Genomic DNA, 12,578 nt, shown 5'->3' on the forward strand with positions numbered 1-12,578 from the left:
GAGGTGAACAGAACTCTGAACAGAATGGAACACTTTTCTAATATCTCTGATGATCTGAGCTCTGCTCTCTTTTCAGATATTCTTTTTGAAAGCTGAACAAAGACTTGATTATCAGCCAGTGTCAACGTCTGATTAAAGCTTTGATTCCGGTTATCTGAACTCTGTAAAGCCTGTAAGGTTTGATGTTCATAAAAAAAAACACATTTGTTCACTTGATGTCATCACCTCATCATTTCCCCTTTCTCATGTTCAATGTTTCCTCCCATTTCATGTCCTTCTCTTTGACTTTGTTCCCTTTCTTTGACTTTTCTTCCCATTTCATTATTTTCCCTCACAATCCATCATTTGGATCTCACATGAAGATTATCCAAAGAAAACCCTCAAGCTGACAACGTTTGTTTACGTAATAATTCCTCTTCCTCCCCCTCCGAACCTTTTAGATCCCTCACGTAAAGATCGGTCCGGAGGAAAACCCAAAGCTGCCGTACCTTCGCTTCGCCTCTGTGACTCTGTACCCGAGTAACGAGGACCTGAGCCTGGCCATCGGGTCTATGCTGCGCTCCTTCGGATACCCCACCACCAGCCTTGTGTGTGCCAAGGCAGAGTGTGAGTCTGTCTATGAAGTGTGTGTTAATGTCTTTGTGTGAGTGTGTGTGTGTGTGTGTGTCAGGGACCAGGCAGTAAGGTAACAGGACACAGGAGACTAGGTTTTTTATTTACCCAAAAATAAAAAATAAACACTATAAACAAACTTTAATAACTAGGCCTAGAAAATAAGTCAACATAAATTAACTGTAATAAATATATCAGCTACTAAACAGGTGTTTACAGAACAAACCAACCTGCCACAATGACCAAACAAGGAACATAAATAGTGGCTTGTCCAAACCAAATAGAAAACAAGGGGTCATTAAGATAAACAGGATACAAGAGCTCACGGACAAAACCCAAACGAGATGGAGCACATAGTTAGTCCCAATTTGGCCCAATTGGCTGCTTGCAGTATTTATCAACACATTCTCACTCACAACTCGTCCTATCGTGACGTTATGTCAGGATCCCTTGGCGTCACTATCAAACACAGTGGGGGCCCTAAAGCGTCGATTTTCAACTACCAGGGAGTCCCATTGACTTGCATAGACCTCCCTGAACGTTGGTAATAGACGAGTTGGGATCGCGGAGAAATGCTCTCCGCAGACCCATTCTCACAGCGTTATCAACCTTTTTCTTACTCAATATCAAGCCACACTTATTGTTTTTACTTCTTTATTTTAATTGTATAATGTCGGACTTTTGTTGCCGTCAGTTAGGGGGAGATTAGGGGCTCAGAATACTGAAATCTGTATTGTTTCATCGTTTTTTCCTTCTAATTTTGTATTATTTTCTAAACCACACACTGTTATTTACTCAACAATAAGACACAATTATCCTTGTGTTTATTTATGTGTTTGATTGTATAATGTCAGACTTTTGGAGTCCGTCAGGACCAAGCCCCAAGGAAGTGCTCAGAACTCTGAAGAAAAATATTCGTAGTGGCCAACGGCGGTACTACATTTTACGTATCAGTCTGTGACGTCACTGGGCCCAGAAATACTTTTTCCCATTGACTAACATTGGGAAAGAGACGTCTGTAAATCAGCGGATAATTTTTTGAATAAACTACCCAGTATGAACTATTTTATAGCCCTTATTATAATCATTAGGTCCTTAAAGTTGTAAAATGCGCTAAAAGCCGAATCCTGATTTATTTTCTCTCTCCATTCATTCTACTGAGCCAAGAACAGGAGCTCGGGGGGCGGGGCTTAAGGGGAAACTCAACTGCGCATGCTCTATGAGCGCACATGCCAGGCATGACGGGTAATATGTGACGTGTTGCTCTCATTCATTTCAAAATAAGAGTTAATTCACATTAAAGACAAGAAACATAAATAACAAATCTAATAAGAGCCACAGGGTTAAAAAAAAAAAAAAAGTCACGAAAGATTTAAAGAGCCATTAACCTGTTAACCTGTTAAGCACCAAGCCTGTTTTTCATGTTTCAGGCTCGAAAATGACATGCCCAAAACAAATGATTACAACTTAACTTCTAAAAGGGTTATATGAATAATTTATTTTATCAAAGCAAGGTTACATCTGTGAGTTGGATGTAGAAGTGTCAGAATCAATATAGATGTTTTTTATTTTAAAGGAAAATTCAGATTTTACTTAGTAAAAAACTGTAAATTATAGTGTCCGTCCAAAAATTCTTTTTTACTTATAGTGAAAACTACCCTTGGATGATGGGTTAGTAGACTAAAAGCTTTAGGAATCCAAAGTACAACATATAATAAGTACCCTGTATCAAGATTGATGCAAAACAAGTGACATTTGACCTTTTTAGAGAGGTTTAGCCAAAACCACCCCACCTCTGAGGTGATTTGGGTGAAAATGTTTTTTTCCCCATATCTCTGGCCCCCCTTGGTCGATTTGGATGGTTGACACCTCTTTCTGACCGTTAGAGCCAATAGAATCGAAGGGGGGGCCCCCACACACACTCGTTGTGAAAACAAATGGTGGGGGCTTCGCGCATGTAATTTTGCAGCAGAGTGGACCGATCTCTCGCTCTGACATTTGGAAACGAAAAAGCAGTTTTATTGCTTATTGATTATCAGAAATCATTTCAAAGAGGACACAGACACATTGGATTAACCTATGGATTAACTGCAGAATTTTTTATCGTTTTAATGCCATTGAAGACCAGTTTTGACCAAGGTAAGCCATGTTAGCGTTTCTAGCTACCTAGCTCCACATGTTATGATGTACGCTTTCGTTTATAGCATCGCAAATGTTTATCACTGAGTGTTGAGGTATTTTACACAGATTCTGTGTCTCCAGGAGATGCAAAACGAGGGGTTGGCTGTGCATCTAGGATAAGTAATAAGGGAGTTATGAGTGAGTTTAGGTGCAGTTTTAGGTTACATTTTTTCGCTCGTGGCTAATTCAGAGGCTGAGTGTTAGCATTGTGTTTTTTTTTTAATTTTTAATTTTAAAAAGATCAGTTAGCTGAGTTTCTTCCCGTTACATGGATATAAAACATTCATAGTTTATTAAATATTAAGATTCCTTAGACGTTGTTTCCTGCAAATGACGCGTTTATCCGCCCGGTACCGGGGGGATGGTGCGTAACAGGTTAAGCCCGAGAGACCCTGGTACCGGGGCACTGCCGCAACATCTTGCAGGAAACAGTGTCTGAGGGCATGTTCATTTAATAAAACTATGAATGTTTTATATCCATGTAACGGGAAGAAACTCATCTAACTGATAATTTTTTTTTTTATTTCAAAAGAAAACCTACAATGCTAACACTGAGCCTCTGAATTAGCAACGAGCGAAAAATGCTAATACCTTACTGCACCAAAAATCACTCACAAAACCTTATTATTTATGTTTTCACCACATCCAACACATCGATTCACATCGTGAGGTGACACAGAATCTATTGACACCGACATTACCACTGAATTATACGTATTTGCGACGTTATAAGCAAAAACGGACATCAAAACAGGTGACGCTAGGTAGCTAAAAATGCTAAAATGTTTACCTTGGCTCTGTAGTCTCTCCAAAGTGGTCTTCAATGGCATTAAAACGATAAAAACGCTGCTGAAGTTAATCCATAGGTTAATCTAATGTGTCTGTGTCCCTTTGAAATGATTTCTGTCAAAGCTAGAGATAGGTTCACTCTGATTGAAAATTACATGCGTGAAGCCCCCACCTTTTCTCTTCACAACGTGTGTGTGTGGGGGACTCCCCCTTCGATTCTATTGGCTCTAACGGTCAGAAAGAGGTGTCAACCATCAAAATTGAGCAAGGGGGACAGAGATATAGAAAATCCACCCAAATGACCCCAGAAGTGGTTTCTTTTTGCTAAATCTCTCTAAAAAGGTCAAATGTCACTTGTTTTGCATCAATCTTGATACAGGGTACTTATTATATGTTGTACTTTGGATTCCTAAAGCTTTTAGTATACTAACCCATCATCCAAGGGTAGTTTTCACTATAAGTACAAAATAATTTTTGGACGGACACTATAATTTACAGTTTTTTACTATGTAAAATCTGAATTTTCTTTAAAATAAAAAACATCTATATTGATTCTGACTTTTCTACATCCAACTCACAGGTTTATCATTACTTTGAGAAAAAAGATTATTCATTTAAACCTTTTAGAAGGGAAGATATGGTCATTTGTTCTGGGAATGTCATTTTCGAGCCTGAGACCTGAAAAACAGGCTCAGGGCTTAACAGGTTAAGGAGCTTACTTAAAATAATACACATTTAGAAATATCACTATGAATCCTTTTAGCAGTTTTCCAGGACTGTATTTTATTACGAGCATGCGCGGCGTGAGAGGTGAGAAGGGCTGAGAGCTCCTGACGGCGTGCCAAAACAATGGTATAAAAACTCGATGAATAGTTCCTATCGATACAATTATCTCGACACATCCTAAAGTGATTACAATATACTTCGGTATAGGTGAAATCACTTCGGTAAATCCACAAGAGACACTAAAAGTAGCTGATGAATACAAGGCAACAAACAAAAATGCCGACCTCAGGAGGAGGGCCCACCTACAACGCAAGGTTTGATGAATTGGAATCAAAACTGGACAAACTTCTTGAACTTCAAACTTCAACAAACACATTGTTGAACTTGGTAGTTAAGAGAGTGGATGCTCTCGACACACGAATGGAGTGTTTGATGAGTGAAATGCACGATTATGGAAACAAGTCAGACGCGCAGGAATGCCGAGTCACTGAGCTGGAGAGGAAGTTGCAGCAAGCTACAGAATACATCGATCAGCCGGAAAACCGACACCGTCAAAACAACTTGAGACTACTGAACGTGCCAGAAAAAGAAGAAAACGGTATGTCGATGATACGTTTCTTGATTAAAATCTTTGAGGAGACATGGAGTCTGAACCTTAAAGAAGATAATGCCAAATTCCCTCGGGCCATCATATTTAGGCTGCACCATTACCAGAAGAAATTTGACATCTTGAAGCTGTCAAGAGGGAAAAAATATGGAAGTAACTTTAGAGTGGTGACAACTGCGCTCGAAGAGAGCTGAATTCTGGCCGCTAAGAAAACAATTGCACACCATGAATATCAAGACCTATCTACGACACCCGGCAACACTCTGTGTGGACGAGGTAAGAGTGGACATATAACTATTAAATTGAGATTAAGAATCGGGTATATAACTGCAGTGGGCCAGCCTTTAAGTCAAATAATATGGCATAGCGGAATTGTTTTCCTTACGACTTATTTAAGTTAAGAATCAAATAAAATGCAAAGGACATAATCTGCCCTAATAGAAATGATGTACGAACTTTAATAAAAAACACGGATCTATACTAACTGATTAATGCACACACAGACTCTGCTGCACCTTGACGTTGACTCACTATATGATGCCTCTGACTAAGATACTCAGATAAATCAAGAAATACTGGATATGAAAAAGCTGAGGAGGGGATGAGTGAAGGAGTAGAGAGAGTGTATCTCTCTTTCTCTTCACCTTTCCCTCCCACAAAAGGATATGGCAAAGAGGCTAAGATGACTGCATTCCCATCTTTTTATTTATCCCTCATTCTCATCCCATTTCCTATTTTATTTACTTAACTATCTGGGATTTGTTCATTCTATTATTTACGATTTTTTTGTATCCCTAACTAATGATCTTTATTTTTTACTCTTTTTTTCATTTCAAATGGAAGGTATGGAGATTGAATATGGGATATTATTAACTTGAAATCGTCTACTTGGAAAATATTATTATTTTGCATTATTATTATTATTATTATTATTATTATTATTATTATAATATATATTTTGTAATTGTTTCATTGCATTGGAGTGCAGGTAGAAGATTGGTAATTTCTTTAAAATAATCCTGGCAAATATAAAGTTGAGATGTTAATTGTTGACAGGTAGAATGGAAGTTAATATGGAAAATGAAAAGGATACTCCCTTTTCTGTTTTGTTGTATACAAAAGTTTATTAAATAAAAGGACAGAGAGCATAGCCTGGAAAGATAGTGGCGTGGCGCATTAAACAATTACAAATTGAAAGATCCATTACGTCAATACAGAATAATAAGGGAGATAATATAGTCGATCCTATAGAAATAAATGAGGCTTTTAAAAATGTCTATGAAAATCTATACGACTGACATAAATTCAGATCTGACGCGTCAAAATAACTTCTTAGACACTCTCAATATACCGAGTATCCCAGCAGAACTCAGACCTAGCTTGGAAGGTGAATTATCATTAGAGATCTCTAATGCAATTGATAACATGAAATCTGGGAAAGCTGCAAAGCCAGATGGCCTACCTATAGATATCTACAAAAAGTTTAAATATAAAATACAAACTCCCCTCTTAAATATGTTGTTAGAATCTTTTAAAAATGAAATCCTTCCGCCATTACTGAGAGAAGCCTTGATTACATTGTTACCAAAACAAGGGAAACCCTGCAATAGATGCGAAAATCTAAGACCAATAAGCCTTAACTCGGATGTAAAGTTGTTATGTAAAATCCTTGCGAAAAGGCTGGAAGGCCTGCTCCCAGGGATAATTCAGGAAGATCAGAATGGGTTTATTAAGGGGCGCCAAGGGTTTCATAATGTCAGGAGGTTACTGAACATTCTGCATAGTCAAAAGGAAATGCCAGATATTGCTCTCTTGTCTTTAGATGCCGAGAAGGCATTCGATAGGGTCGAATGACCATGGTAACAATTTTTGTAAATGGGTTAAATTGTTGTACACTGACCCCGTGGCAGAAATACTTACAAATAATACAACCTCGAAACCAATTAAGATCCACAAGGGATGCCGTCAGGGGTGTCGTCTATCACCACTTCTGTTTATAATTATTCTTGGAGAGATCAATTCCAGTATTATTAGTTCAGTCAGACAACTCACGTGCTTCTTGATATGTTTATTAGAAGCAGCATATAGTTTGAGTTTGGCGTCTAGGCTCGGGCCTCATCACTCCACAGATTTACAAAGAACATTGAGTGATGATTAGATAACTATCCCCTTAGCCTACAGGTGGATGCTGGGGTGGAAGCTGGGGTGGTGGGGGGGCAGGCGAGCAGCAGCAACATGAAACACAGCAGCAGTAGCAATGTGAACGCAGCAGAAGGGCACGAACACAGCAGCAGCAGCAGCAACATGAACGCAGCAGCGATGTGAACACAGCAGCAACAGCAACATGAACGCAGCAGCGATGTGAACACAGCAGCAGCATGAGCGAGGCAGAGGCAGGCAGACCTGGCAGCTTAAATAGAGCGGCACGTTTAGGAGACTGTGATTGGTTGGTTGTAAGAGAGACGAGGCGCGTCATGTGTAAATGTATCATTGGTGCTCGAGTTGACTGCATGAACTAGCTCGCAGTGATAGAAACATTTGGTGAATTTTCCGGTTACAAAATTAATCATTCAAGATCTTCCATATTGTTATTAAACTCCAAAGAGAGAAGTAGTCCGACTGCACCAGTCTCCCAGTTTAAAGTTGCGGAGCATTTTACATATTTGGTTGTGAAAATAGTGCCCAATATAACAGATGTGGTGAATTATAATTACGATCCTATTATGGAATCAATTACAAGCACAATTGATAGATGGAAGCCTATGCCGATCTCTTTAATTTGGAAAATTAATATATTAAAAATGAACATACTCCCGAAGTTGCTGTATCTATTCCAAAACATCCCCCTGCCTCCTCCTCCAAACTTATTTTCAAAGTTAAGGAAATTATTTTTGAATTTTCTGTGGAACGACAAACGAGGCTGCCCTCATATATGCCCTATGATAGAGGGGGCCCTGCGTGTCCTAATTCTCTCTGGTACTACTGGGCAACAGTGGTGGCGCCAGGGGGGGCGCTGAAGCACCCCCCTGGATAGCCATAGAACCCCCTAAGCACCGCCAAGAATGTATGTCTTTTTTTTTTTTAATGTGTGAAATTCATAATTTGAAAAATGATGGATTCGAAAGTAATATGCTACAGTACAGTACAAGTAGCTTACTTCTGGGTCTCTGTGTTTCATTCAAGCTCTGCTTAACCACTTAACCATAAAAGTTATCGTTTACTTTCTCCGTCTTTATATGTAGATATGACTTTTCTCCGTTAATCTCCGTCACGTTGTTTCCATAGCAACAACAACTTCCTGTCAACAGCGCTAACTCTCCTTCAAAATAAAAGCATGTCCATACAAATAGGAAGCCAAGCCAAATTACACTTAAGATACAACTGCAACGAAAGTAACAAACACAATGCAATATCCTTTTCAATTTCAAAGAACACAAATTGGGTTACATTAACAAATAACTATAAAACAACAATACTGTAGAATAACAAAATGAATGCCGTGAATAAACCGAAATACACATGTTGAAGCGGTTCACTGCTGATTACTACGCACGCACCCAATTTTACAAATTGGAAGCTATATTGGAGCAAACCAAAAACAATTACTAACTATACCTCCATACTCACCACTAGAGACTTTAGGGGGAAACACTTAATTTCTGCACTTTATAACTTGCTTATATCTGGCTCCCCTGAGTCATCCGAAGCTAAACTTAGGAATTGGAGGGAGGATTTGCAGGAAGACATTTCAATTGATGAATGGGAAGGTGCCTGTAAGAAATCTCAATCACAAACAGCGAATACCCGTCTTAAGCTCTTACAATATAACTGGCTGATGCATACATATATTACTCCAGAAAAGCTATACAGATTTAATGGTAATATCCCGGACTTATGTTTTAAATGTGGACAATCTAAGGCAGGGGTGCCCAACCTTTTGTGAACCGAGAGCTACTTTTAAAGTTGCCAGTCTGCCGAGATCTACCAGTCCAAATAGAGAGGCGTAGCCATTACTGACAGCCTACTACCAGGTAAATACACACTTCTACTTGTATAAAACTGACCTTTGTACGATTAATACTTCATAAAATACTGCAGATCCTTTATCTTACCTCTTTCTAATCTACACACATACAAGTATTTAACTGAAGTTACACAACAGTGTTGTTGATACAGAGTTGGGAGTTTATTCACACGTCACATACTACAGTGGGTCATGTTTTCAAGAAACATTGAACAGTGCTGCCACATATGATACAGGAAAAAAAGAAAAGACTGAACCCTTTCTTTGCCATTATATAAAAATAGTGTTGCTACAAAAGTATAAATTAGGCTTACTAATAAGACAACTCAGATCTGAAGCTACACAGGAATCTGCTGCCAAAGTGCAATAAAAAAGACTAAATGAATAGAATCAAACCCTTTTTTTGTTGCATTTTAGTAGAGTATAAAAAGAAATGCCTTTAAAATAGGATGCAAGCAACACTAGTTTCTTAACCTGAATTGATAATAAACTATAATCAATTTAAACAGAACAGATCTTAATGTTTGCATTCTTAAACCATTTTGTACAATAATTATAATGAATAAGTTCAAACAAACTAAAACTTACAGCTGATTAATAACGGTATCTAACTTGAGTTTTTATCACAAACCTGTTGAAATGCTTCTGTTATTTTTACTGTCCCCAAAAAGCGCGTCGGCAGCCTCCAGGAATGCTTCTTTCACAACTTCGCCGTCTTTGAAAGACTTAATGTGTTTCGCAAGAACGTGACTGACACGATAAGATGCTATGGTAGCAGCCTTGCTCTTGTTGTTGGGCCTGGTGAAAATTGACTGCTGTGCATTTAGCTGTCCTTTCAGGTCCCTCACCTTTTGGGAGCGTAGGGCAGAATTAGGAGGGAATTCCGTCTCGTAGCGTTTGTGCACTGTTTTGAAATGCCGCTCCTAAATGACCCTTCTTCGATAAAGCCACGCTCGCATTGCAGATGAGACAGATGGACTTTGAATTGGAATAGATACAAAAATAATTAGGGATGCTCCGATCGCCAATTTTGGGGCCGATCGCCGGAATCAGTATCTGCCGATACCGATCGCCGATCCGATCGAGTGGGCGGGGCCTAAATGGAAGATTTAAACATCACTTTAAATCTTCCATTTAAAGTGATATTTAAAACTCAGTTAATGGGGCTCATTCACTGGAGCTTCCACAAACAACAATCAACTTAATTATTACATTCAAATTATGTATATTATTCAAGTTTACATTCACTTTGGAAAATACCACGGGAGAAATTAGCAAGCGCTCTCTTTTCCTCTCTCGCCCCCTCTCTCGCCCCCTCTCTCTCCCCCTCTCTCTCTCTCCTGACAGCCCGTCAGTATCGTCTCCTGCAGCTCACTGATCCAGTAATGTGTGAGGCCGACAGTGAAGAATAAACATATGTATAACTAGTTTAGCTTGTTCCAGAGTTAGATAAAATAGCTAAGTGTGTTAGGTCTAACTCTTGTGTGTTCTGCTCCGCTCACCGGTCCGTCACAGCGGGTGGAGCTGCAGGATTTCTGCTTCACACACACGTTGCATACCGCTATTTTACTGTCTTTTTCGGACACCTTAAAATAATGCCAGACCGGTGAAGCCATTTTGGCGAGCTTGTTTTGCCGCGTACAGAGAAAAGTGTCATGTATTTTACGTCATGCGATCGGCCCTCGCGATCGGCATGTTTAGAGAGCACCGATCGATCGGTAGAGAGTGAGTATCGGCAGATCTCGATCGGTGACTGATCGATCGGAGCATCCCTAAAAATAATCATCCTCCCACTCGGAGTGAAAATTATATATTTTGGGCTCTTTTGCTTCTGCCATAATTGCGGTCATGTGTGTGTGTGTGGACTGTCACTCCTGTTGACACGGACAACGTCAGCTAACTAGTGCCCACTGCCCACCAGCCACGCCCCGACACATGGGGTCACGCCGGCCAATCACAAAGCTTTGATGCGTTCAAGTGCATTATTCTGGCACAGGAAGATTATGTTATAGGACATTAACGATAAAACAGAATATTGTTGTTCTATTTTTAGACACATCTCGCGATCGACTGGGAATCTCCCCCTGATCTAAGGGAACATTCGTTCATTGTGTGTGGGTGTGTACCAAGATAAAAACGTTTTGGGAAGAGGTCAAATGTATGATAGAAGAGATTTGATCATTGCAGTTACTCATGGAGCCCAAGTTTTTTTGTTAGGGTGTTACCCAAAAGAACACAACATAAGGAAGAGAGAGCAAATCTTTTTTAATTTATGTCTGCTACCGGCAAAACGCATGATAGCATTTTCATGGACATTTTTTAACAGTCCAAGTATTGGCAAATGGCTAAAAGAACTGTCTGCATGTGTCTCATTAGAGAAAATAACCTATTCAATTAAAGGAAAACAAGAACTAAAGTAAAAAAAGTATGGGGCCCTTTCCTTAACTATCTGGAACATGCAGATCTAGAGAGTACTCTGGGTCAGCAAACTGGAGATGATTAATGTTCCTCTGCTGGGAGAAGGATAAAAGCCTTTCATATCTGCCTACATGTTTGTATATTTCCTTACTTACCTACCCACGTGTTTGTGAAGTGCATTTGATGTATTTATTTTATTTATGTGACTTGTAATGTATTTCATTTTGTTATGTATTGTGGATGTTTGTCTACTGTCTTAAATGTTGTCTATATATGCTAAAACAATAAAGAAAGTGTTTTTAAAAAAAGAAATTAACTATTATTTTGAAAATACAGCTTCCTGTGTTCGAATGAGCTGCTCAGACCCTCGGTCCTGACGGACTCCAAAAGTCCGACATTATACAATCAAACAAATAAATAAACACAAGGATAATTGTGTCTTATTGTTGAGTAAATAACAGTGTGTAGTTTAGAAAAGAATACAAAATTAGAAGGAAAAAACGATGAAACAATACAGATTTCAGTATTCTGAGCCCCTAATCTCCCCCTAACTGACGGCAACAAAAGTCCGACATTATACAATTTAAAATAAAGAAGTAAAAACAATAAGTGTGGCTTGATATTGAGTAAGAAAAAGGTTGATAACGCTGTGAGAATGGGTCTGCGGAGAGCATTTCTCCGCGATCCCAACTCGTCTATTACCAATGTTCAGGGAGGTCTATGCAAGTCAATGGGACTCCCTGGTAGTTGAAAATCGACGCTTTAGGGCCCCCACTGTGTTTGATAGTGACGCCAAGGGATCCTGACATAACGTCACGATAGGACGAGTTGGGAGTGAGAATGTGTTGCATTTATCCATCCTCAGGCCCCAGCCACCCCTTTTGCTGACCACGCCGTGCTCTGATGAAGTCAGAAGAGGGGGAGAAAAATAGATCTCCGTCCTCCGTGTTTTATTATATGATTATATAGAGTCGTTATTAATTTGTTTTAAAGCTCAATAAATAACAAAGAAGACCTTTGACCGGCACTTTTCTAATTTTGTCCGGAAGATTTAAACTTTAACAGACATCTTGACCGGCGAAAGAAAATCTAACTGAAACTCTGCCGCACGGTCCCCTCGTTCCTTGGAAGAGGCGGAGAGGTGGGTGTTTGTCATCTGCTGGTGGACTAACCGGAGAGAATTACAGTGCTTGCCTCGACGGGGAGGGATTGCATTGAATT

The 12,578-nt window shown here is 39.4% G+C and overlaps 1 protein-coding gene across 1 annotated transcript in view; it reads left to right on the plus strand.

The window, feature by feature from the left end:
• Positions 1 to 12,578, plus strand: part of LOC117479225 (glutamate receptor ionotropic, kainate 5-like) — a 154,017-nt gene that overhangs the window by 40,231 nt on the left and 101,208 nt on the right. Inside the window, 1 exon segment of the mRNA XM_034126249.1 lies at positions 441 to 606. Coding sequence (XP_033982140.1) covers positions 441 to 606 — 166 coding nt within the window.

Source organism: Trematomus bernacchii, unplaced genomic scaffold, assembly GCF_902827165.1.
Source record: "Trematomus bernacchii unplaced genomic scaffold, fTreBer1.1, whole genome shotgun sequence".
NCBI classification, from domain to species: domain Eukaryota; kingdom Metazoa; phylum Chordata; class Actinopteri; order Perciformes; family Nototheniidae; genus Trematomus; species Trematomus bernacchii.